This window comes from Littorina saxatilis, linkage group LG3 (genome assembly GCF_037325665.1).
Source record: "Littorina saxatilis isolate snail1 linkage group LG3, US_GU_Lsax_2.0, whole genome shotgun sequence".
Lineage (NCBI taxonomy): Eukaryota > Metazoa > Mollusca > Gastropoda > Littorinimorpha > Littorinidae > Littorina > Littorina saxatilis.
The window spans coordinates 57,694,650-57,722,364 of record NC_090247.1 but is presented as its reverse complement, the minus strand read 5'-3'; the positions used below and the strand labels follow the sequence as shown (position 1 = coordinate 57,722,364).

Sequence of the window (27,715 nt, the reverse complement as noted above, 5' to 3'; positions counted from 1 at the left end):
GCGTGTGTGTGTTTTGTGTGTGCATGTGCATTTCTCAATTATTACATGTATAAACTTCCATCCAAGCAACTAAGAGTTTGACCAATCACAAATGCTTAACACACACACACACACGCACACAGTGGTTCTCTTTGTCTTTTTTCCTCTCTCTGCTTCTCTGTTGATAACAGCATGTAGACACAGACACTTTCAGAAGCAAAGAAACAAAAATAGAGAGAGAGACTGAGAGAGAGAGAATCAGAAGAAAACAGAAAATTAATGGCAATAATTATATAGTCGTCAGCAGAGTTATCACATTTGTATCACAGCGGTTTAATGAAGCATCAGCCTATAAGCAGTGAACAATATCAACACATTAATATCAGTGAAAATTACTCTACAAAGTGGATGACAATTAACTACTGTTTTTTACCCCATGCACAAACAAATGAATTATTTCTATCTTCAAATAAAACTGAGGCATACACTACAGTACAACCATGCAGCTAAGCTCTCTTTTGCAGAGGAATTGCACAAAAATAATTATCTTTACACAGGCAAACACAGTCAACTGCAGTTATCTCCATTTACTATCGTCAGTCATTGTTAACTCGCAAAGAATATCAATGTACATACACAACCAAATTCCTCCTTGCAACAAAACACTTACTGACGAAAAGCTGGAGTTCTCGTTTTACTGTTGACACTGTATTATAGCAATCTAACCACATTTCTAATTCCATCACCATATATAACTAACAGTTATAAATGCAAAGCCATAAATGTACAACTACAGAAGATGGAAGGACACTCTTTGGAAGGTGTCCCTCTATTGCAGGTGGCCAGTCGAGTAAAGTTTATTTTGGCCAATAGAGAAATAAAGAATAAAAGTTGTCCTTTCAAGGGTGGTGCCCTCTCATCAGAGGAGCCTTACATAATGGGACCCACTGTTTACGCCTCCCTAATTTCATCATATTATAATTATTTTATGCTGTCAAAGAAAAGAAACGGAATTATGATAACCACAACAAATTTTGCTCATAAAAATTCAGCAATCATAATCCCCATTCACAAGAAGATACGAGCTGTTGATTCTGTCAAAATATCAGCTGGTAAATGTGCACGCTTCTCTTCTGCTAGACAATGTTAAAAAACAACATTATTCACCATAATTATGTAAGGGTAGAAGAGTAACTAGATAAAAAGTAGTATTTCAAATAACAAGAAACACCAAAGACTTTTTGTGTGTGCGTTTGTCACTGTACTGTGAATGTTGAAAATAGTGAAAGTTGACTCAAATTATACTGACAGATTTGTTTAATTATACTGAGAGGAATGGTTTTGGAGTTGGCACCTCTGTGTATTGATCACGCATGTAATCTGATCTACACAATACAATTACATAAGGGTAATACCAATGTACAAAAGCACTCAAAACCATGTCTCAGGACTTAATAGGATCAAACAATGTGGATGATTGATAGTGAGCTCATACATTTTTATGCAAAATTTAAAATTCAAAATCTTTCAGCAAAGACCAACAAATATGCCACCATATTACTGAATGCACACATGCCCCTATAAACACAGATCTGAAAACTAAAAACATCTGAATCATCCCCACCCCACCCATGATAACACACACAAAAAGTCATCAGGAATTGCGTACAACAGATTTTATGACTACCACACAGCTCAGCTACAAGATATAAGCCATCCTTCTCAAGGATACGGATCAATCATAGAAACGCCGACATAGAAAACAAAGTCTTTCTTTCTTTTTTCTTTTCTTTATTTGGTGTTTAACGTCGTTTTCAACCACGAAGGTTATATCGCGACGGGGAAAGGGGGGGAGATGGGATAGAGCCACTTGTTAATTGTTTCTTGTTCACAAAAGCACTAATAAAAAAATTGCTCCAGGGGCTTGCAACGTAGTACAATATATGACCTTACTGGGAGAATGCAAGTTTCCAGTACAAAGGACTTAACATTTCTTACATACTGCTTGACTATATTCTATACAAGAAACACTTCACAAGGGTAAAAGAAGAAACAGAATCCGTTAGTCGCCTCTTACGACATGCTGGGGAGCATGGGGTAAATTGTTCCCCCTAACCCGCGGGGGGTTACAAAGTCTTACAAGGGAAGCTCTATAATGGAGCAAGAGTTTTGAGCATGACAAAACCTGAGGACCAAATGTAGAGGATAACCATTGTGACCAAATCAGACCTGTTTACCCTAAACCCGAGGCAAGAGTACTTTCCCAAAAAGGTGAGTGTATTTTTCAAAAAGTTGGTGTACTTTGCAAGCAAAGCCATATGGGCTAGGGAAAATGTACGCGTGGGTGCAAACGTGTTTGTGTAAGAATAGCATGTCGTGTGAACATCTTCAGAATTTAACTCCTTCCAATACAACAGGGATAAAACATTTTATTTACCTGTAAGTTTATAGCCTTATAACCAGTGTCTTCCAAATGCAAACAGATTGATAATGAAAAGATGAAGTTCGTGAAATAACATCTGCGGTTGACAGTGGCAAGTTCATTTTTACAATCATCTCAGAAAACATTGCTTCAGCACGGACTACAGCCTTTACTTCTGGCAGGATTTGCTTTGCGGGAATGAACTTCATAATTCCTTGGCAGCTTTCAGCGGATTTCTTTGCAACCTTGTCCAGGTGAGTTTTGGACATCTGCTGCTTCTGCTGTTTAGATTTGGTACAGTCATCCGAAACTGGCACATTTTTCCACTTCATTTTGCCACAATTGTCCAGACGATCGCACGTGCCAACAACTGAACAAGGTTTCCACAGCTGAAGACTCGCTGTCATGGTTATCTCCCTTCGACCGAAACCGGTATCAGTTGTACCATCCCGTAATCAGCACACCAACACCGGAAAACGTATTCTAGACTTTTTCTTAGGCGTATTTTGTGCGTGTGTCGCGTATTTGCGTACCGATAATAATTTGGCGTACAAAATACGCCCAAATCGTACTGGTAAACAGGTCTGCCAAATCCAAAGCCTGGCATATAGTACAATCAAACCAAGCAAAAGAACGCAGAATATTTAACACTCTCAGACTGTATACTCCTGATCTTGGGTATATAGCAGACTTTATCTTCAGTCATGAGAACACTGATGCACACAAAAAAGTCTGAAAATGACACAGGCTTCTCATAGAGAATGTATTCTGGGAATAATCACACACACAAATAATCTAAAATGTCATCCTTGGAGCTTACACAAAAAGTCTGACTTCAGCCCGAAGTCTGAAGTTTATGTATAGTCTAGGGCCGGAATGTATGTATCGAGGTCTATCTTAACCCGGGATAAAAGCTTAGCTCGGACTATCTATCCCCAGGATATCATCGATACTTTAGCACAATGCATGTGTCGAGACTACAGTAAAGATAACTAACCCGAGCTTTCCCCTCGATCTATTTTTGGCATGGGGATTTCCGCATCTCAGCGCATGATAGAATGTCAAGGCCGTTCTAAATTCAAGAATCCACCGGCCCCCGTAGCGCAGTGGTTAGCGCATCGGGCTGTGGGCCGGGAGGTCGTGGGTTCGAATCCCATCAGGGTCATGTGGGTTTTTCGGGCTACGGTCGGCTCCTACCCAGAGTGGAAGTGCTATGGTTCCTATGGGAAGGCTGGGATCACACAGCCGAGTGTCATTCACTTAACGAATGCGACTTTGAGGGTGCTCAGGTTCTGTATACCTGACCAACACCGCAGGTGCGGCAGTTCTCGGGCCTGGTTGATGCCAGGATATATTATGACAGTAAGCGTAGAGTGCTGCCCTGTCACGTAGTCTCAAACCAAATTGGAAATCCAAAGCATCATCATTATAATCATCCTCATCTCATTAATCATCCAAAATATAAATTGTCCTTGCTCTTGTGGCCCTTCATGCCCGGAGCTCTCATGGTGACCTTGGTCTCAGTGTTCCTGTTCGATCCTTCCCTGAATAGTAGTTCTGCTGTCAGTCTTCAACGTGTGACGTTCTGGGGGGTCGACGGAGGGACGTGGTGGCGGTCTGCTCTCTGGAGGGGACGCTCACTCAGTCTGGCTCCGCGACTTAAAAGTCAATGTCGTTAGTAGGGGGCATAGTAGGTAGTGGGCTGCGTCCGTTAGCTCGGGACAGACCCACTACTGAACACCGTCGAAGTGACTCAGCAGAAGTGCAGTGTCATCTTCCGAGGGTAGCCTACCGCAGCGACCCGACATCCCCCCCTGGAGCGTCTGTAAAATCGACAAGTCTGGCAGTGGAACGAAATTCAGAGGTGGTTGGAACAGTGAGTGCAGGGACGGGGCGGCGTGAGAGCACAACGGGACAAGGAACAGGTGTAAAGACGAAAAAATAAACAGAAAAAAAAATTCAGGAATCCACGTTCGAAAGGTGACATCGCTCTGTTCTAAATGACCCGAGTAGACCTTGACGTCATGAAAAGCGTAACGAAATGTTTCTTCGAACTTGGTTCCGGTCTTGTTCTCGTGCCATTGTTTTCTTCGCGTTGTTGTTTTCTTGTGCAAATTCACTTTAGGTAAGGCAAAATGCGGCGCAACAAGGACATTTGTTCTAGGATTCAAGTGAAGTAAGTTGGAGGGAAAGGGAGGGGGTGGGTGGATCGCCATTTCGACTTGAAGTTCAAATTCGTTTTAAACACTGTCAGTGATCACAGAAATTTCCGCGGCAAAATCGACATTTTTTTTACAGTTCATATCATCAAACACATTAAACAGGTTATTCCTGTATGTGAAAACATGGTTTCTTCGCACTTGAAGTGCGACCGCTGCCATGTTGTTTTTCACCTAACCCCCGGATAAAAGACTTGTCAGCTTCAAAACAAGGGGATAGTTTGACCCGGATTTTAGCACGAGGATAGAGCTAACCTCGACTCATGCATTGGGATTTTTTTTTTTACAGTGGGCTGAATTAGAGTTTATCCCGAGCTGAAGTCTCTATCCCCGACACATACATTCCGGCCCTGCACCTGAAGCTCTGTTCTAGATGACATATAGTTCAACCAGACCAGCTTTGGTGTGGAACATAAGAGAAAGGACAAAGGTTGAAAAAACGTGTGCAGATGAGCACATGCATGTACACAGTGATTAGACCATGCTCCTTACATTACTGTTCAGAGAGGCATAAAGATGATGCTTGTTTTATGTATATATACTAACAAATTCTCTGTTAGAAAATTGCACAATGGGCTTGTACTTAGTGAACCAAAAAAGTGTCTGACAAAAATCAGTTCTGTATCTAGAAATGCAAAATCAGTTAAGTTCCATGTTTTTACCCTTTAACTAGTGTACTCAGCATGCAATAAAACCTGTTCTTGACTTTGAAATGTTCTTAACCTTGAAATGGCTTTGACCTTGAAATGTCCTTTACCTTTGATATGTCTATCACATTGAAATATCTTTTCCCTTGAAACGTCCATCATTTTAAAACGTCCATCATTTTAAAACGTCCTTCATCTTAAAACGTCCTACACCTAGCGCAGTACCAAAATCGATCCTGACAATCTTATTTCCTGAAGAGCAGCATGCGTTGAGCGCAGGTCATTCCAACCAAAGCGGCGTACTCCTTGACCTCATCTTCGTCGTGAGCATCTTTCTCCATGAAGCTGTACACTTCGTACGCCATGGCCTCGCGGTCGTGCAGCACTAACACTCTGTTGATGTCCACTGGGGTCTCTGGGTCCTCTGCACACAGCAAATATATGCATTTCAAGTTTGTTGTTAATTTTGGGGATCCTGCTTGTATATATATATGAAGTCTTATATCGCGCGCGTATCTCGAGACTCGGACTCAAGGCGCAGGGATCTATTTATGCTGTGTGAGATTGAATTTTTTTACACAATACATCACGCATTTACATTGACCAGCAGATCGCAGCCATTTCGGCGCATATCCTACTTTTCACGGCCTATTATTCCAAGTCACACGGGTATTTTGGTGGACATTTTTTATCAATGCCTATACAATTTTGCCAGGAAAGACCCTTTTGTCAATCATGGGATCTTTAACGTGCACACCCCAATGTAGTGTACAGTGGAACCCCCTTTTAAGACCTCCCAAGATGTGAGAAAATTAGGTCTTAAAGAGGAGGGAGTCTTACAAAAAACAAATACATACATTCACAAGATCATCGACCAAATGGCCTTCATAGTAGACAGACAACGGAACAATTAATATGAGATGAACATTAAGCTTATCTGGAAATGTTTTTCGATCTCCGGCAAGGCAGTACCGTTGCCGAAAGGAATGACGAAATGAATTAGATTTTGTTTTTTAAATTATCAGATAAATTTTGCTCACTTCATCAGATAATATTCTTACTTTTTGATTCAGAATTTTGGAATATTAGAAGTTATCTGTTTTTTAAAAATGTCTGCAGTCTATCAGTTTTGGGATTTCTGCCTACCTTTTCCAGGTTCTTCTAGCCGAGCGTAATGACTGGCGTCCAGCTTTGGGGCGCAGCGTTCAATGGGAACCCAGGTGTAGGCTTCCGGACACACCAGGAATGATGGGTAATACTGACCCTGTCCATAAAAAGAATAAGAAAGGGTCGTTACAGTCCATGAAATTTAAGAGAGAAAACAAAACACATAAAAAAAACTAATAAAACAAAACAAAAACAACGACAACAAGGTTAGTTTATTAAATGTTTTATAATAGACAACACGAAACGTTCACAAGTATGAGGACCACATGGTCTTTGCAGTAGAACACACTGTCAGGGTCTGACAGGCGCAGTGGCGTAGTGGATAAGACATCGGCCTCCTAATCAGAAGGTCGTGAGTTCAAATCCTGGCCGTGACCGCCTGGTGAGTTAAGGGTGGAGATTTTTCTGATCTCCCAGGTATGTGCAGACCTGCTGGTGCCTTATTCCCTTTCGTGTGCTAACGGCTCGACTTCTTCCCGGCGAAGCCATACCCTGCGAAGCGGGTATTCATCTAGTGAATGTATATTTGTGTTATGTAGAACAAACCCCTAATCAGACGAGAACTACATGTAAAAGTGCACTTTTGAATGCTTACTCTCCCCCAAAGTCGGCGTATGGCTGCCTGAATGGCAGGGTAAAAACGGTCATAAAACACTAGTGTACGTAGAAATTTCAGTCCACAAATGCAGAAGAAGAATGCTTACACCCATTTCCCTCCAATATTTCTTATTTTATCTTACTCTTACTAACTGTCTGTCTGTCTATCTATCTATCTGTCTGACTGTCTGTCACACACAAACCTTGTATCTCATCTTGGGACAGGAGTGGATGTAGAAGCCCATGTAGTAGAACCGCAGTGCTGGGACCATCCTGTGCAGCTCTCTGACAAACACAACCTCTCTGTTGTTTTATCTTATCCCTCACTCTTACTGTCTGTCTATCTGACAGTCTGTCTCACACACACACAAACCTTGTATCTCATCTTGGGGCAGGAGTGGATGTAGAAGCCCATGTAGTAGAACCGCAGTGCTGGGACCATCCTGTGCAGCTCTCTGACAAACGCCACCTCTCTGTTGTTTTATCTTATCTCTCACTCTTATGGTCTGTCTATCTGACAGTCTGTCTCACACACACACAAACCTTGTATCTCATCTTGGGGCAGGAGTGGATGTAGAAGCCCATGTAGTAGAACCGCAGTGCTGGGACCATCCTGTGCAGCTCTCTGACAAACGCCACCTCTCTGTTGTCAAAGACACAGTGCATACACAATTACATGCCATTCAACCCATGTAAGGCAAACATTCTTGGATCAGAGAAGATTTAGACAGTTTATTCAACTGTCCTCTGTCTGAAGTATAGTGACTGTCACCCAGAGGAGAAGCTCTGTGTGTGAGTGTGTCAATGTTTTTGTGAGAGAGTGTGAAGACAGAAAGAGAGAGAGCGATAGAGAGAGAGAGAGAGAGAGAGAGAGAGAGAGAGAGAGAGAGAGGGGGAGAGGGAGAGTTAGAGACAGACAGAGAATGAAAGAGAGAGAGAGAGAGGCAAGGTTTATTGGATCATCTGCTTGATGTGTGTGTGTGTGTGTGTGTGTGTGTGTGTGTGTGTGTGTGTGTGTGTGTGTGTGTGTGTGTGTGCATAAACAAGTATGTGTGGCTCTCTGTGTCTGTGAGAGAGAGAGAGAGAGAGAGAGAGAGAGAGAGAGAGAGAGAGAGAGAGAGAGAGAGAGAGAGAGAGAGACAGATATAACAGACTGACAGCCCCATCAGACACAAAACCTACCTGAGAGCAGAATACGTTCCCAGAGAGAGAGAGAGAGAGAGAGACAGATATAACAGACTGACAGCCCCATCAGACACAAAACCTACCTGAGAGCAGAATACGTTCCCAGAGAGAGAAAACTGTAATCAGGGTCATAGTAGAGGTAGACGGAAGAAACGCAGTTTGGCAAAATGTCAATCACGCCCACTGCGATTAGCTTGCCGTCCAGCATGTAGTGTTGGTGGAAGGACCCGTAGCCCTCAGGTAAGCCTCTCTCGCCTGGCTCAGCTATCACTGGCTGTACACAAAAACAGTGATGATTATTTGCATGTATCTTTACAGTGGAACCCCCCTTTTAACTTTAAGACTTCCAAAATTCTGGGAAAATTGGGTCTGAAAAAGGAGGGAGTCTTACAACGGGGGTAATTTACAGAGGTTATGGACAAAAATTAGTCTGAGATACATGTACTACCATCTGGCTTGTGTGGCTAAGGTTTAGCTCAAAGGTGAAAGCTGCAGGTTAGACACCCTTTCCCCTGTCAGATATTAAAACCATCAGAATAACGTTTTGTAAAGCTCTTGCCAATATAATGAGATCTGTTAAATTGGAATCATAAACTGCAGAAAAAAAAGACAGAAGAACAAAAAGATGAATAGACACCAGATTAAGAAAAAGACAAAAGGAGATGGAAAACAAAAGGAAGAAGTAGCAACGTTCGTAAAATAATGTCATGAAAATCAATTAAAATCTATGACATCTAATAACAAGTCAATAATTAAGATAAAAGTATGGTTTAATTTTAATTCAAGGCAAGCAGCATTACTATATAACTGTAGTGTAAAGCAAAGAAGCAACTGTTAAAACTGGTGCAACAACCCTGCTCAACTGTTTAGGAAATAGGCAAAATTTGACGTCTATGAAAACATAAGAAATGAAAATGTAAAAAACAAAAACAAAAAACCCCTACTTATATTACTGGTATTTCTATTAGAATTTAATATCAAATTTCAAGAAATGAAAACTTTGAAAAAATTGAAAAAAACACACTTTTCTTTTGCTTAAAAAAGAAGAAGAAAAGAATGATTCAGAATTCTAACCTAGCTCGATCCATGCAAGAGAAAAGGCAAAGAAAGTTTGACATCAAAATAACAAAAAAATGTCACCTCTAAGGGCGAGTCGACCAGAAACTGTTGGTACGCGTCTTTAGTGCACTCGTGCGCCTCTTCCTTGTGAATGGTCATTTGATATTTCTTAAACAGCTGATGCGACTTGTTGAAGGTCAAGCGAGACTCGTCACTCGCAGGGCTGGTCCTGACCAGTTTGACCTACAGGACAAAGACAGGCAGAAGTGAGAGAAGGATGAAGAAAGAGAGAAACATTCACCTCCAGGGGAGAGTCGACCAGGAAGCGTGTGTACTGCTTGAGGTTGGGTTTGTCTGGAGGGTCTTTGTGGATGGTGGTCTGGTATTTGAGGTACACCTTGTGTGCGTGCACGTACGTTTCCAGAAACTCGCGGCTCTTCGGGCTGGAACGTATCAGCTTCATCTGCAATGTCCGTGCACACACACAAACTACAGTTGTGCAGGAGTTACAGGTAAGGTAGTTGTCATATATATATGACACTAGATGAATACCCGCTGGAGAAGATAAGGAAGAGTTACTGGGAATGGATGTACAGAAAAATCAAAATCGGTTCAGCGCTGCGCGCTGAGAGCAAGCACGTGTTCAAAATTTTCCACGATTGTGTCCGGGGTCTACCTAAATATGCCCACCAAATTTGAAGCAGATCCATCGAGAACTTTGGCCGTGAATCGTGAACACACAGACAGACAGACAGACACACACAAGCCGTATATAGATATAGATGCCTCCGTGACAGAAGGGATCTAGAAGCACAAGATGTTTATTTGTGCACTTATTTTGTATTTTATTTTTCAGTATTTTAGTATTGCATTTTACTTAAAACAATAGCAGCACTTGCACCGAATAAATGCGCTCATTATTATTATTATCAAGAACCGTGGGAAAGGACTTACCTCCAATCGGTGAGCTGGGTTTTCAGCTTTAAGCGGTTCGTTCAGCATATCTTCCAAACTTTTCCCCTCCTTGGTTTTGTTCTGGTTCTGTTAACAACAACAACAATAACACATGTAACATGAACCCAAACCACCAAGTTGCTTCTGCTCTCTTGATTACTGCAGCGCAGATGCATAAGGTCAACAAAATCACTGAATAATAGCATTGCTGAACAGAATTCTTAAAAAGACATGACAGCACTCGCCTTCGCCCCCCCCCCCCCCCCCCCTAAAAAATAGAACAAAATTTAAATAATAACAAAAGTTTTAAAGAGGAAACAATCACAAATACATCTTAACTTATTCTCAGGGATGAGCAAGGTAGACACAAAAAAGCTTCCAGTGGGGTTCCCCCCCTTATTTTAGCCCCCAAAACCTGAGATATAGTTCATGAATTGGGATATCAAAAATAGGCTATAATTATCATGTCATAAAAGTATTCACAGAAAAAAAGTATGTGTGCAGATCTGTTTACAAATCCCACCCCTCTCTAGGCTTACTTCCTAACTTTATGCCAGTCAAATTGTCGCTCTGTCAATTTAACTCATTGTCTCCCAGGTACGGATATATCCGTACCCACACATATGGCTTTATCTTCTTCTTCTTCTTGTCGTTCGCTGTTCTTTTTTTATTTTTCATGGAGCCCGGCGCTGCACCTGCCTGGCGGGACTTCACAGGGCGAGCACCATCGCGTGCATTTCCGACCATCGACATTTCATTTTGCGTTTTTGCGTGGATCTGTGGTTGGTTAAGGTGCGCCTGTTGGCCCAGATCCTCCGACTTCAGCCCTTAGGTTTCTTTCGGGGTTACCCCGCCCTTAGTTCCTGGCTCAAAAACCTAACCTTGGGAACACATGGGGGATTTCTTACCGGGAGTCCCACCCCGGGGCTAGATCTTTTAATGCTAGATCTTTTAATGCGGCCCTCACCCGCATGGTGTAACCGTCATCGGACACGTAGGGCATTAATAGGGGAGTCAGTGCCATCTGCCAACCCACCCTGTCCTGGTAGAGACACCGCTAGTTGGTCCGGGACTGCTTATTCTATATTCGCAGCTGGCCCCCATATCTGGGGGCCGTTCCCCTATCCGCCACCTGGGGACCGGGTTGAGGATAGTCGCCCCCCTACTGAATTGGAAGTAGTCTGTTCCTGGATGGCTCTATCAAACCAGGTATGGATATATTAGCTCAGACTGTTAGCTTCAGTCGCTTCCTGTAACGTCCATCTAACGCCTGCATTCCTGCGACACAATTTCTACACAGTTACTACAATTCTGAGTGACCTGCTGCAGCACAACTGGTCTCGGCTAAAAAACAATTGGTCAACATAGGTGGGGTAGAAAGTGTTAACCACTGAAGACAAATTCAACAGACCTTTGTTTTGATCTCATCCAGTGAGAGCCCACTTTTCTGCATCTTTCTCTCCAGACGTATCTGCTTGGCCTTGCGACACGGAGGTTTGCTGTTGTCTGGGCCCTGGCCTGAAAATCAGAAAGGAATCTCTTGAAATCAAGCAGGACAAGATTTGAAAGGTGTACGTACAGTTGAACCTCTTTTTTTTAGACCTCCAAAAAGCAGGTCTTAAACAGGAGGGAGTCTTAAAATTGAGATACATTTACAAAGGTTATGAACACAAAATTTGGAGAAAAAAAACAAATTGTTAGTTTTTTAGATTAGTTTTTTTTTTTTACTGTGTCTTGTGTTTGTTTGTTAGTCCTGAAGAAGCTTCGAGAAGCAAACATTTGATTTAGTATTGTATGTGTTTTGTGAGTACATAATTCTTTAGTTTTTTTTAAAACTTTGTTCATCTCACCCACAGTCACTTTTTTGTTTAGACTATGAACATGTATACATGTATTATGGAGTATTACACTCAATGTGAACAATGGCATCTTATTGTCTATTTGTCTGCTTTGTGTAGGCTTACTCTTACACTGTAACAATTAATACTCCACAGTTTCAAAATCTTCATGCATTAACTTAGATGCTCCATCAATGCCTCTCCTTTCTGTACCTTTTGTTGGAGCAGACTTTGGTGACGTCTTTTTATCAGCCTTCTCGTCAACAGATTCTTTGACGTCCGCCTTCTTGCTTTCCGAACCAACATTCCCCTTCTTCTCTGATGCGCTCGGTTTCTCAGATGCACCTGTCCTATCATTCTTTACGTCACTTGCCGACAGGGAAAATTCACTCTTCTTCCCGGGCACAAAACTGTCACCACTTGGTCCTTCATCGCCGGCGTTTGCGGAATCGTCGTCTCCGGAATCCTTGCTGCCAGGTTTTTGGCCAGTGATGAGATACCGGTTAACCCTCTTGATGATCTTTTTCTGCGACTTCGACAGTTTGAAATTCGGTACATCGCAGCGTATGGTGTACTGAGGGCAGCAGGTCATGTTCATGGTAGGCTTGTAGCAGTACTTGCCGCTTCTGAAGACAGGGAAAAAACAATGCAGGGTAAAAAAAAAACGCAATACAGTAAACATGTATACATGTATACGAAAAGTGTACAGATTCATGTCACACATTTGTTAACATAACTAAGCATTCATAGAGAAATTTGTCAAATATATTTCGGTGGAGAAAAAAACACCATTACCAAAGGGTACTGATCATATTTTAGACAAATAGGCGTACAAAATACGGCGAAATCGTATGGGTTCCCAGCCAGGTCTGCTAGACAATCAATGAATCATGCATACAATATACGGTAAAATCGTATGGGTTCCCAGGTCTGTCTTTACCTGCGCCATCCTCTGTCAATGAGGTCCTGATAGTCTTGTACTGTCATGGAATGTGCCCACATTCCTGGAATGGATAAAACATAGATTTAAAAACATCCCGCACACAGACACATTTGTTTACATGTAAATACACACTACATTGCAAAGACAATGTCTGTGATGAAGACAAGATCTAAAAACAATTGTTTAGTCAATAATAATCTTAATTCTTATTAGTGAGCACACGTATTTAAATTTTAATAATGTTGGAGTAATTCGTTTTTCTTTTTTAAAATGCACAACCACTGTAATTTCTCATGCATGAGATAATAAAGTTAATTTGATTTGATTAACCATGCACAAACGCAAGTGTGTGTATGTACTTAATTTTGTCTTTCCACAGTCTACAATCCATATTCAAACTTGCAAATACTGTTCTCAAAAAAGTATCTCTAAGTATTGATTTCTAACGGTTCCGGAACATGATGAACAAGGAACTATAAATAGGAACGATTCCAACTACACGGTCTTTCCTACTACGGTCTTTCCTCTTCCTGGGTGGCTAGAGTGCAAAGCATCAAGTCTGCTTTTCTCCATAAACTTCGCCCATTAGTCTTACTTTTAAAAAGACAATTTTGGCAAGTGATTCTCAGAACGATTCTTCTTAAAATCCGAATCAGTGATGCAAACACTGCCATTCAACAGAATTGTTAATCAATCAACTCCAGTAAAACTGCAGGAGTTGTTTTCCTTGACAACTGACTGAAGTTTTGAGAGCAAGACTGCAAGCTGTACTTTTTGAAAGACCAAAAACAGCCTGTCACATTAATCAACACTCACCGTGCGAGTAGTTTGTGTCAGATGAACCGCAGTAACCACAGCGGTAGCGTTCATGTTCGGCAAAATATTCCACGATACTTCTTTCCCTTTTCGCCATTTTGCAAGATCAACTTGCGCATGTTCCGAGGGGAGAGCACTCTAAAACCAAAACATGGCGTTGACACTGAGGACATTTGTGTCTGCTGTCAGGAGTTTGTCGTTGCAGCATAGACTGCATGGCAGAAACGTTGCCTTGGTTACATCGAGAGGCGTGCATTTCAGCTATGTTCCAGACTCTCCAAACCCTTCTGATGGTAAGGACGTGAACGCGTTGTGACAAATTTTGATTCAAGTTTTCAGCAAGGGCACTGCACAGATCACCGTTACAACAGTGTTATTAATAAGATAAGATAAGATAAATTTGCAGATGTCTAAGGCCGCGAGGCCTATATCTGATCTTTTGACCAGTACTATTGACTATCCTAACTTTTAATATGATCCCACAGCAGGGCCGGACCAAATGAGTTGTAAGGGGGGGGGGGGGGGGGGGGGTTCCTCCTTTTTTGGGGGGGCAAATTAGCGAAGTGACGAAGCCACAAGCGCGCGCCTGCTTCCGGGGGCATGCTCCCCCGGAAAATTTTTGAAAAACGGTTAAAATCTGTGCAATCTGGTGCATTCTGGGCCTTGTTTTGAGGGTTAAGAGCAGCATTGTTTTGGTGCTAAAACTAGTAAATAAAAAACACTCAAAGCAAGGTACATGCTTTTTCCAGGGGTGGGGTTCCGGAACCCCTGGAACCCCCCCCCCCCCCCCCCCCTGGGTCCGGCCCTGCACAGTGCAGAGGCAAAGCTACAAGCAGAGAAACAGAGTAGAAAGGTAGCATCCTTCTCCAATGGGGACACCGTCAAAGCTTCATACATTCAATGTGTACCTAGCACTTGGTTTCGATACACTAGTATATCTGGTGCTTCTTATAGGGAGAACCGTGAAGTGTGAGACTGCTATATGAACCATTGAACTTCAAAAACCCAGCTGTCGTGTTTAGTGTGTACAGATGGGTGTGCGTGTGTAAATTTAATAAGCTTCAGTTGCTTAGTGGTCGTACAAAAGATGCAAGAAAGTTGTGAAGCTGTAGCATAACTCAAAATATAATCAAACTCAAAGTGTTCTCATTTGAGAATTTGAATTTTGAAGTGTACATGTGTGTGTGTGTTTTTTTTTAATAAGTTGGCAGTATAGATTCCTTTCACATAAATTAATCATACACTTTTGTGTGCACAATTTATGTATGTGCACACCCCCATACACATGCAGGCATGCATTCACACACACAAGCACACACACACGTATACACATGCACACACACACACACACACATATTGAACCTCTCTATTTTTATTTTCAGTGACATTTTTATCATTTCTTTTAAATTGTCATTTTGTTTCCTTCTTTTTAATTGTTTGGGTTTAACATATTGTTGTTTCTGATGTAATTATTACTGTACATTAGGAAATTTTTTAATTTTCATTACAAACTGCACATGCCTTTATTGAGCCTTTTTTAGTTTAGAATTTGGATAGTACTGTACCCTGATGATTTTGTTCAAAGCGGTTCTTTGTGTAATATGTGCATGGTTTTGTCCGCATTTTTCAGGCGCAACAACTCGGATGAACTTTTTTCAGTCCATAACAAGTGCACTGGATATCTGTCTTGAAAAAGACTCCACAGCAGGTATACATCTTCTCCTGGCAAAATAGACGATCTTGCAGACCTGTGCACATGTACGGATTCTCCATAATTTCTCCGATTTTTATATGCAGAATACGGTGCTACGGATTTTTAATTAAAATTTCGAAATTCCGATGATTTACTCAACAACAAAAAATGTACTTTTTTTCTGTTTTAAGATGTTTTGACCAATTAGTTGGCCGTTGCGCTGAAAAGACATTTTCCGATTTACCGGAAGCGCGCGTGTTCTCAGCATTGAGTCTTTGTTCTTAGACTTAGTTCGTCCAGCGTCTGCGTGGCAACTTGTGATTGAAGTGAAACATGGAAAAGAAAAAAAGAGTGCGAGATTCAGATAGTGAAGAGGAGACACCAGCTCTGTCACCAAAAAAGAAGAAAACGGCACAACAGTGCTGGAAGTCCAGTTATTCTCAAGACAACAGCTTACTACTGAAACATTTTAAAAACTACTGAAATTTGGTTTGTTTACTACTGATGAGCGTTTTGAGTGTGCTCAGGTCTGATCTTGGAATGAACTCTGTCAGTTTTGAATGAGTTGTAAAAGAGTGAAAACTGTTGCTTTCAACACATGCTCCTTGTCAAAATGTTTTAGACACACCCCTCCATCGCTAGTGACTGGCCTATAATGTCACGTGTAAAGTTTGCCTTAATAAAAGCAAGAGTATTCACTCTTTGCCAACCCATACAAACCCAGCAGAGTTATTTTCAAACATGACCGGCACGGTTGGCCTAGTGGTAAGGCGTCCGCCCCGTGATCGGGAGGTCGTGGGTTCGAACCCCGGCCGGGTCATACCTAAGACTTTAAAATTGGCAATCTAGTGGCTGCTCCGCCTGGCGTCTGGCATTATGGGGTTAGTGCTAGGACTGGTTGGTCCGGTGTCAGAATTATGTGACTGGGTGAGATATGAAGTCAGTGTGCTGCGACTTCTGTCTTGTGTGTGTGGCGCACGTTATATGTCAAAGCAGCACCGCCCTGATATGGCCCTTCGTGGTCGGCTGGGCGTTAAGCAAACAAACGAAAAAAATTTCAAGCATCGTCTAATTATACTGATATACTCATATAGCTATAATTAATAAAACTGTTATTCTTTTCATTCTTTGTTCAAACTTCTAGTTTAAATTGACTTTGTTGCATGTCCCTTTGCAAACTGGGGTAACTGTACGTGTTGTTACATGAACGTAAAAAAGAAAGTTTTATGAAATGCTCTGTTTATAGAGCCGTGCAATTATAATACACCAAAAATTTTACTTCATTAATTATATAAACTTAATTAGTTACATTAATTTCCTTGCAGCATTGTAAGTGCTCAAGAATACAGGATTGTTTTAGTTTTCTGAAAATCTAAATACTTTTTGTTGGTATATATCTACTAAATCTTTCTACTTTTATTTATTTCATTAACAAACAATGTACACATTTTTTTTACAGTGATATTTGGAGAAGATGTTGCATTTGGTGGTGTGTTCCGCTGCACGGTTGGTCTTCGAGACAAGTATGGTGAGTAAAACAACACTAAAAGTACTGATTATAAGGAAAAATATATCGAGATTTGTGCTATATTACAATAAGCTGGAGAGACATACAGTATGCTTCCTGACAATTGAAATCTTTTGCAGAATTGAGTTGAAGATTCAGTAAAGTGGGAGATAACTGACGAATATTGTGTGATTTATCATCCAGTCAGGCGAGAATGTAATATACTTTTTTTTTTGCATTTTTTGTAGAATGCCTCTTCAGTTGATAACAATTTATACATTGATCACATCAGGGGTCGGGTTTCCTGGGAGTTATAATGTAATCATCGTGCCTTAGATATGATTTGATTGGTAATGGCATAACAGAGAGAGCTGTTTCTGTGAGACATAGCGTTAACACACCTGCAAAGAAATATACAGTGGCAGCCCCCTTTTAAGACCCTGTTTTCTCAGATTTCTGTTCATAACCTCTGTAAATTTGCCTCCATTTTAAGACTCCCTCCATTTTAAGACTCCCTCCTTTTTAAGACCTGATTTTCTCAGATTTCTAGAGGTCTTAAAAGGGGGGTTCCACTGTAATAGTTTAGAAAAATGGCCAGTGTGATCGCTGCCCATGTCATGTCTGTCATACAGTATTTTGACAATTTGTTCTTTTTCTTTTTTTCAGGAGCTGATCGTGTGTTCAACAGTCCGCTCAGTGAACAAGGCATTGTGGCGTTTGGTATTGGCATGGCAGTAGCTGGATCTACAGCCATTGCTGAAATCCAGTTTGCTGACTACATATTTCCCGCTTTTGACCAGGTAGAGATCGATAACTCTTTGCATAGTTTTAGTTATGCAGCAGCACACATTCACACACCCTACCCCCGCCCTGCCTCCTAGTCTATAGAATGGTTGTTCGATGGGTGCAGTAGCCTAGTGGTTAAGACTTCAGCCTTCCATGTGGAAGGTTTGGGTTCCAAACCGAGCTGTGCCTCTAGTAGGATAAGGGTTGAGATTTTTCCCGATCTCCCAGGTCAACCTATATGCAGTGCCTTAACACCTTTTGTGTGTACATGCAAGCACAAGATCAAATAAGCACGGGTAATATCCTGACATTGGAGCTGAAGCCCACAAACACTAGAAGAATAATAATGGTAGGATCAGTACCGGTGAGTAGACGATCAAATCAAATCAAAACAAATTAACTTTATTATCTCACACGGAGAAATTGTGGTGGTGGTGCATGTAACATAAGACAAACGAAAGACTACAACATTAATATTATATTTAAATATATGTACTAATTAAAAACATTCTTCTAAATGTAATTAGGGCATGATCAAATTCAACAGTCAGATAGGGGAGTTTGTTACTGAAGAGGAAAAGAAGAAGAAAAAAACACACACAAAAAAGTCAGCTATTTTTTAATCTGATTAAAGTGTTTGTTTGATTTTCAGTTGAGAAATGAGGCAGCCATGTTTCGCTATCGCACCGGCAACCTGTTTGACTGCGGCAGTCTGACAGTGCGTACTCCTTGCATGGCAGTGGGTCACGGCGCCCTCTACCACTCACAGAGCGTGGAGGCTTTCTTCGCACATTGCCCTGGTCTCAAGGTTAACAAGCACACAAACACACACACGCACGCATGCACACACACACACACCCACACCCACACACACACACACACACACACACACACTCTCTCTCTCTCTCTCACACACTCTCTCTCTCACACATTCTCACACACACACACTTTTATGCACAGAAGTAATGTGTCACCTTTTTACATTTAGTCAAGTTTTGACTAAATGTTTTAACATGGAGGGGGAATCGAGACGAGGGTCATTGTGTATGTGTGTATGTGTGTGTGTCTGTCTCTGTGTGTGTATAGAGCGATTCAGACTAAACTACTGGACCGATCTTTATGAAATTTGACATGAGAGTTTCTGGGAATGATATCCCCGGACGTGTTTTTCGATAAATGTCTTTGATGACGTCATATCCGGCTTTTTGTAAAAGTTGAGGCGGCACTGTCACACCCTCATTTTTCAATCAAATTGATTGAAATTTTGGCCAAGCAATCTTCGACAAAGGCCGGAATTCGGTATTGCATTTCGTTTGGTGGCTTAAAAATTAATTAATGACTTTGGTCATTAAAAATCTGAAAATTGTTATAAACAAAAAATTCATAAAACGAACCAAATTTACGTTCATCTTATTCTTCATCATTTTCTGATTCCAAAAACATATAAATATGTTATATTTGGATTAAAAACAAGCTCTGAAAATTAAAAATATAAAAATTATGATCAAAATTAAATTTCCGAAATCGTTTTAAAAACTATTTCATCTTATTCCTTGTCGGTTCCTGATTCCAAAAACATATAGATATGATATGTTTGGATTAAAAACACGCTCAGAAAGTTAAAACGAAGAGAGGTACAGTAAAGCGTGCTATGAAGCACAGCGCAACTGCTACCGCACCAAACAGGCTCGTCACTTTCACTGCCTTTTGCCCTAGCGGCGGACTACGTTCAGTTTCATTCTGTGAGTTCCACAGCTTGACTAAATGTAGTAATTTCGCCTTACGCGACTTGTTGATTCATTGCAAAAGCCTAGCTCTCTTTGTGAGCTAAATCTGTGTCTTAAGCAACAACGCATGCATTTATGGCAGAGAAAACACAACCTCAGGAGAACAAAATGATATAAATCTGTACATGTAGGATATGAATATTGGTTGTTCATTTTTATATTTAGTCAAGTTTTGACTAAATATTTTAACATCGAGGGGGAATCGAAACGAGGGTCGTGGTGTATGTGCGTGCGTGCGTGCGTGTGTGTGTGTGTGTGTGTGTGTGTGTAGAGCGATTCAGACTAAACTACTGGACCGATCTTTATGAAATTTGACATGAGAGTTCCTGGGTATGAAATCCCCGAACGTTTTTTTCATTTTTTTGATAAATGTCTTTGATGACGTCATATCCGGCTTTTCGTGAAAGTTGAGGCGGCACTGTCACGCCCTCATTTTTCAACCAAATTGGTTCAAATTTTGGTCAAGTAATCTTCGACGAAGCCCGGGGTTCGGTATTGCATTTCAGCTTGGTGGCTTAAAAATTAATTAATGACTTTGGTCATTAAAAATCTGAAAATTGTAAAAAAAAATAAAAATGTATAAAACGATCCAAATTTACGTTTATTTTATTCTCCATCATTTGCTGATTCCAAAAACATATAAATATGTTATATTCGGATTAAAAACAAGCTCTGAAAATTAAATATATAAAAATTATTATCAAAATTAAATTGTCCAAATCAATTTAAAAACACTTTCATCTTATTTCTTGTCGGTTCCTGATTCCAAAAACATATAGATATGCTCAGAAAGTTAAAACAAAGAGAGGTACAGAAAAGCGTGCTATCCTTCTTAGCGCAACTACTACCCCGCTCTTCTTGTCAATTTCACTGCCTTTGCCATGAGCGGTGGACTGACGATGCTACGAGTATACGGTCTTGCTGAAAAATGGCAGCTACTTGACTAAATATTGTATTTTCGCCTTACGCGACTTGTTTCTTCTTCAAATGTTATAATCTAAAAACAAAATGTGGGTGAGACAAACAATGTTAAATGTGACCCTCCACCACAGATTGAGTCGCATGTCACCTCGCGCGGTTCTGCGCTAGGCTTAATATAAGTCTGGGGGATGTCTGGTAACAGTGTGAGGGTCACCTTAGTCACAGGCTTGTAACTCGAAAAGTTTTCGCTCTTTTCTAAAACGGTTTTCACCACTGGATAGAGCATAAAAAACTCTTTAGGAATATGTAAAGATATGAAAATAAGCAAAGGTGACATGCAACTCATTCCGCTGTGGAGGGTAACAAATAACAAAAGAGATCTTTACTTACCAAGATGAGGACAGCACAAATTTGGTGTCAAAAGTTTTGCATATGGAGGTTTCTTCGGGTCCGCATTCGAAAACAGTAAACCAAAAAGCAAAACAAAAAGCAAAAAGCAGAGAACAACCAAAGGAAGCAAAAGGAGAAGGAAAGAATTTCCCAAAACATCTATTTAATTTTTGTGCGAAAGTGAGAGAATTTTTGGGCTTTAAAAGATGTTCAATTTATCCAATCGTTGCCTTTCAGGGCCGGACTACCGGGGGGGTTATGAGGGTTGCGCAACCCCCCCTCCCCCCTAGCCTAAACATGTACCTCACTTATTTAAAACATTTTTTATTATTGTTTATTTTATGCCGTTTCATGCAAGGAGCGACCATTTTGCTATCTCAGAATATGACCTACCCATCAGCTTCAGGGGGCTTCGTCCCCTGACCCCCACTGGCAACCCCCCCCCCCCCTCCTCTTAGCCTAGTCCGGCCCTGCCTTTATATACATACTGATGGTTTTTTTAGCTGGGGAATAGTTCCTTTGACAAATAACGAGTGCACTAAACTGAAATATTTTGTGTTTGTGACACAGGTGGTAATCCCCAGAGGCCCGATCCAGGCCAAGGGTTTGTTGTTGGCATGCATGAGGGACCCCAATCCTTGCGTCTTCTTTGAGCCTAAGATTCTCTACAGAGCTGCTATTGAGGATGTTCCTACTGGCGACTATGAAATTCCTCTGTCCAAGGCGGAAGTCATGTTGGAAGGTATATAAAGGACTAGATGATTACCCGCTTCGCCGGGTGGATCGCGAGACGGAGTATGCAGCGTGGCGGTTCGCCAGCTTCGCCGGCTTAGGGCACATGTTGACGTGATTGACGCCACACGAAGGAAGGGAGATAAACGCGCAAAACACTGGAGAAGATAAGGAAGAGTTACTGGAAATGGATCTACAGAAAAACCAAAATCGGTTCACCGCGCCGCGTTTAGAGCACGTGTTGAAAATTTTCATCGACCAGATTGTGTTTGGGGTCTACCTGAATATGCCCACCAAATTTGAAGCAGATCCATCGAGAACTTTGGCCGTGCATCGCGAAGTGACAGACACACACAAGCCGTATATAGATATAGATTGTGAATGGGGATGCGTGGTGTGTGTGGGAGGGGGGGAGGGGGATGCGTGTGTGTGTGTGTGTGTGTGTGTGGTTGTGTTGTGTGTGTGTGTGGATGTGGCACTGTGTGTGTGTGTGTGTGCGTGTGTGTGTTAAGATTCAAGCTCGCTACTAACTACTAGGTCGGCGAACGTTACACCTTGCCTGGTTCGGTGAACTAACTAGCGGTGAAATTTATCGGTGATACCGGTCATATGATCAAGAAATATCACGTGAGAAGACTCGTGATCGGTTGACAGTGTTCTAGCCGTCAGTATTGTCACTCTTCAAGGATGAAGATACAAAAATATTCAATCAATAAAAAGTCAGTTCGCCGATGACGCGCCGACTGTTTGCAGGATTGCATCAGCGAACCGCGAAGGTTACAGCTGCAACCAAAAAATAGGGGAATCCCCTGATTTGATGACGTCGCCGAACTAGTTCGGCGTGGTTTGGCTGTAGTTAGTAGCGGGCTTCACAGACTCTTCATTGTTGAGTTAAATTTAAATTACATTGTCAAGACAGTTGACATGATACATCTTTTGGGAAAAAACTCCCATGGCGCTTATGAGTAGGTCTTGCGTACATAAAACATTTGATCGAATTGTTACATTTCTAGAGGCATGTACATCTATAATAAGACAGCATTGAAAAGTTATGATGTTGCGCTATATAAATGCTCATTTATTATTATTATATTATTATAATTGTTAAGAAAACGTTGTATCTGTGTTTAACTTGTACAGGTACTGACGTGACGCTGATCGGCTGGGGCACACAGGTGCACGTGTTGCGAGAAGTGGCAGAGATGGCACAAGACAAGTTCAACATATCATGTGAACTGATCGATCTGAGGACCATTCTTCCCTGGGACAAGGACACAATTTTGAACGTGAGTATTGGTACAGTGGACCCATCCTTTTGAGACCTCCAAAAATCGGAGAAAATCAGGTCTTAAAAAGGGGATACATTTACACAGGTTATCAACAAGAAAACTGAGAAAACAAGGTCTTAACAAGAGGGGAAGGGGCGGGGATGTAGCTCAGTCGGTAGCGCGCTGGATTTGTATCCAGTTGGCCGCTGTCAGCGTGAGTTCGTCCCCACGTTCGGCGACAGATTTATTTCTCAGAGTCAACTTTGTGTGTAGACTCTCCTCGGTGTCCGAACACCCCCCGTGTGTACACGCAAGCACAAGACCAAGTGCGCACGAAAAAGATCCTGTAATCCATGTCAGAGTTCGGTGGGTTATAGAAACACAAAAATACCCAGCATGCTTCCACCGAAAGCGGCATGCGTATGGCTGCCTAAATGGCGGGGTAAAAACGGTCATACACGTAAAAGCCGTGGGAGTTTCAGCCCATGAACGAACAAACACAAGAGGCGAAGCCTTCAAGGCTCACGTAGGAAATCGACAAACAGTAACACAAACTCAATCACTCCGTCACACATACACGCACACAGTAAGCATAGGTGACACGGTGCAAGAGTGCGAGACACTAGATCTAGATCTGTCTGTCTGTAGCCTACTTACGGGGACACGACTGCCAGTTGGCCAGATCGACACTGCGCTTTCGACAGCGCTTCCTCGCGCAGACACTGGAAACGCGCTGTGCAGATTAACCTGTAGGAAATCTCCTTTGGTATCTTCTTTATCTATTTTTCTGGAGCTACGAAACCGAACAATGTGAAATCGTCTTCTCCGAATCGGCGAACTGCAGCTCGGTGATAACTGTATCTATACCACAATCCTTTACACGATCTGACCTAACCTTGACCCCTGACCTGGTCTACATACCACACACGACACAAACCAGTCAGCTGTTTTTATCCCCCCAAAACCCCCCACCACCCGTTTTCGTTGGATACACACTTTAACTACATACGTGCCGACGAAATGTTGATCATTCCTTCAATACTTTGAAGCTGTTGCTTGAATAATAACCAGGTAAAATTAGTATTTCGGTGGTCAGTCAAATGTTAAAGTTTCTACCACAGACATACATACATACATACGCACGCACGTACGCACAGACAGACAAAAGTTAGCATCGCATAGGCTACACTTACGTGAGCCAAAAATGGGATACATTTACAGAGGTTATGAACGAGAAAACGGGCGGGGATGTAGCTCAGTCGGTAGCACGCTGGATTTGTATCCAGTTGGCCGCTGTCAGCGTGAGTTCGTCCCCACGTTCGGCGAGAGATTTATTTCTCAGAGTCAACTTTGTGTGTAGACTCTCCTCGGTGTCCGAACACCCCCGTGTGTGTACACGCAAGCACAAGACCAAGTGCGCACGAAAAAGATCCTGTAATCCATGTCAGAGTTCGGTGGGTTATAGAAACACGAAAATACCCAGCATGCTTCCTCCGAAAACGGCATATGGCTGCCTAAATGGCGGGGTAAAAAACGGTCATGCACGTAAAATTCCACTCGTGCAAAAAACACGAGTGTACGTGGGAGTTTCAGCCCACGAACGCAGAAGAAGAAGAACAAGAAAACTGAGAAAACAAGGTCTTAAAAGGGAGGGGGTCTGTTTGTTTGTTTGTTTGTTCGTTCATGGGCTGAAACTCCCACGGCTTTTACGTGTATGACCGTTTTTACCCCGCCATTTAGGCAGCCATACGCCGCTTTCGGAGGAAGCATGCTGGGTATTTTCGTGTTTCTATAACGCACCGAACTCTGACATGGATTACAGGATCTTTTTCGTGCGCACTTGGTCTTGTGCTTGCGTGTACACACGGGGGTGTTCGGACACCGAGGAGAGTCTGCACACAAAGTTGACTCTGAGGAAATAAATCTGTCGCCGAACGTGGGGACGAACTCACGCTGACAGCGGCCAACTGGATACAAATCCAGCGCACTACCGACTGAGCTACATCCCCGCCAGGAGGGGGTCTTAAAAGGGGGGTTTCACTGTACAGTGAAAACTCATGAATTCAGTGATTCATGATGAGTACAATATGGGCTAAAAGGCACAGCACAGCTTTGGTTGAGCAGGAGAACACAGATACAGACATAGAAAGGCAAGTACACACACACTCAGACACATCCATGAACAATAGATGTAATAGGACACATCAAAGTTTTTGTTACACACGTGTTCTAAAAAGTTTAAAGAGCATTGTATACTCTTGCTAGTATGTGCAGGACAGCTCAGATTGTTGAAGATTGCTCCTTGGCATACATTTTTGTTCAAACCTCTTGTGTGACATTTAATCAGATTTGCAATTGCATAATAGATTTTTTTCCGGAAATACAGAGCTGCCAACTGTATACCTTTCAGCGTAGCATGCTATGTTGTATCAGAAATTAAGCTACATTGTTTCGCCAGGCAAGAAAGGTCTATGCTTAAACAAATGAAAACAAGCAGCAGTGTCCTTCTTTGTTCTTGGTCTTGGCTCTCGTTTCTCGATCCTTCTCACTCTGTGTCAGCAGTCATTGAATTCAAGACTGGTTTTGTCATTTTGCTAAATGAATATTCTCATTGGTCTTGTTTCAGTCTGCGGCCAAGACAGGGCGTGTCTTGATTTCCCATGAAGCCCCTATGACCATGGGGTTTGCTGCAGAAATCGCTACCACAATTCAGGTAAGACAGATCGAGGTGTTGTTGTCATTGCATGTTGAGGTTTTGAATTACGTTGCACATTTTTGTGACATTTAACTTTGACCACTTTTCTTCTTTTGGTTTTAATATTTGATTGTGTGTGTGTGGTTGTCTGTGTGTGTGTGTGTGTGTGTGTGTGTGTGTATGTGTTCAATTTTCATGTGAGAGAGAAATGGACAGGTAGACAGACAGATAGAAAGACAGACAGATAGAGAGAGAGTGTATGTGTGTGTGAAAGAGAGAACATGTATAGTGTGTGTATACAGGGTGCACAACGTCTTCACTTTTCAACTTTATTGAACTTTGCTTTCGTCTCAAGTTAATAAGCAAAATCAGTTTGTACCACCAGAAAACAATGAATGCATATTTATATTTGTCAGATTTAAAATGACACAGCTGTTGAAGTAATGTAAAGAGCTGTAAGTTTTCATTGATCATCTGTTTTGCAATTAAAGAGTCGATGTACATTGTTTGACTACATGAATCTCTCCATTTGTGTGTGTTTGCAGAGTGAATGTTTCCTGAACTTGGAGGCTCCCATTGAGAGAGTGTGTGGTTACGACACACCTTTCCCCCATGTCTTCGAGCCGTTCTACATGCCCGATAAGTGGCAGTGTATGACGGCAATAAAGAAACTCCTCAACTACTAGCTCGCAAGTTCAGCGTGACTGCCTGTGTAATCATAAGAACTATTATCCAAAAACAAATAGACTGCCAACGTTCCAAAATTTAGAATCCAAAAGCAAGAAAGGTATGCTATTGGAACTTTATATTTATACAAAACAAAAGAAAACAAAATTGTCCAGAAGCTCGCTTGGAAGACACAAGTGAGATAATCCCTCGATAATCGAGATAATTGAGCATATGGACAATTTGTCAGATAATTTTGTGTGTGTATTCTAAGTGTTTGTTTGTCTGTCAAGACCGCTGGGTCGAAGATCAATAAACGTAATGTTTTGTTTTGTTATAAATGTAACATTCAAATAAAATACCTTTCTTGTTTTTTGATTCATAAGAACTGTTGAAATGCTTGGAAAATGCGAGTGGATTTTCTTGTGAAAATTAATAAAGGATGGACTTGGTGTTCAAGAAGAGAGTTAAGTTGGCAAGAAAAAAGAAAGGATGTGGTATTTTTGAGTAGGAGAAAGGGATGGAGTTGAAGTGAATGGGTTCCGATGTTGAGTAAATAATTTTATTACTGAATATTACAGCATTGTTGTGTATCGATGTGTGCTACATGTATTACAAACTTGAAGTCATATCCCTGCATGTGTGAATTTGTCCATCCAACAGAAAGAAAACAAGAGTGGTATTATTGAGTGGGAGAAAAGGATGGAGCTGAAGTGGATGGGTTCCGATGTTGAGTAAATAATTAAATAATGAAGATTACAGCATTGTTGCATATCGATGTGTGATACATTTATTACAAAGTTAAAGTCACAGCCGTGCATGTGTGAATTTGTTTCAGATCAGTTAATTTATCTGTTTTGTTGGTTTCATTTGTGTCTTTAGTTTAGGTGATGGGAATCAACCTTGTTGAATGTAGTAAATATAGTGTGAAGAGAAAGTAATTTCTGACAGTTTTTATTGAGTCACTTGAGAAAAAGTGACTCTATGTAATCGGTCAGTGTTAGTCTGTCCGGCCGGCCGGCCGGCCGTAGACACCACCTTAACGTTGGACTTTTCTCGGAAACTATCAAAGCGATCGGGCTCATATTTTGTTTAGTCGTGACCTCCAATGACCTCTACACTTTAACGATGGTTTCGTTGACCTTTGACCTTTTTCAAGGTCACAGGTCAGCGTCAAAGGAAAAATTAGACATTTTATATCTTTTCTCGGAAACTATCAAAGCGATCGGGCTCATATTTTGTTTAGTCGTGACCTCCAATGACCTCTACACTTTAACGATGGTTTCGTTGACCTTTGACCTTTTTCAAGGTCACAGGTCAGCGTCAAAGGAAAAATTAGACATTTTATATCTTTGACAAAGTTCATCGGATGTGATTGAAACTTTGTAGGATTATTCTTTACATCAAAGTATTTACATCTGTAGCCTTTTACGAACGTTATCAG

General features: G+C 41.5%; 2 protein-coding genes across 2 annotated transcripts; one reads left to right on the top strand and one right to left on the bottom strand.

Moving 5' to 3' along the window:
• Positions 1-660: 660 nt before the first annotated feature.
• On the bottom strand, positions 661-13,932 carry LOC138962777 (arginyl-tRNA--protein transferase 1-like). The gene is made up of 10 exons (XM_070334733.1): positions 13,827-13,932; positions 13,008-13,071; positions 12,281-12,693; positions 11,641-11,747; positions 10,230-10,316; positions 9,577-9,738; positions 8,300-8,490; positions 7,575-7,674; positions 6,414-6,531; positions 661-5,691 (listed from the first exon to the last, which is right to left on the bottom strand). Exons 1-10 carry the CDS (start codon positions 13,921-13,923, stop codon positions 5,513-5,515), a joined length of 1,518 nt encoding a protein of 505 aa, XP_070190834.1. The 5' UTR covers positions 13,924-13,932; the 3' UTR covers positions 661-5,512.
• LOC138962778 (2-oxoisovalerate dehydrogenase subunit beta, mitochondrial-like) lies at positions 13,826-27,228 on the top strand. Its single transcript, XM_070334734.1, has 9 exons — positions 13,826-14,119; positions 15,457-15,534; positions 16,979-17,047; positions 17,693-17,826; positions 18,465-18,620; positions 21,481-21,652; positions 22,783-22,928; positions 25,537-25,623; positions 26,151-27,228. Exons 1-9 carry the CDS (start codon positions 13,978-13,980, stop codon positions 26,289-26,291), a joined length of 1,125 nt encoding a protein of 374 aa, XP_070190835.1. The 5' UTR covers positions 13,826-13,977; the 3' UTR covers positions 26,292-27,228.
• Positions 27,229-27,715: the final 487 nt, after the last annotated feature.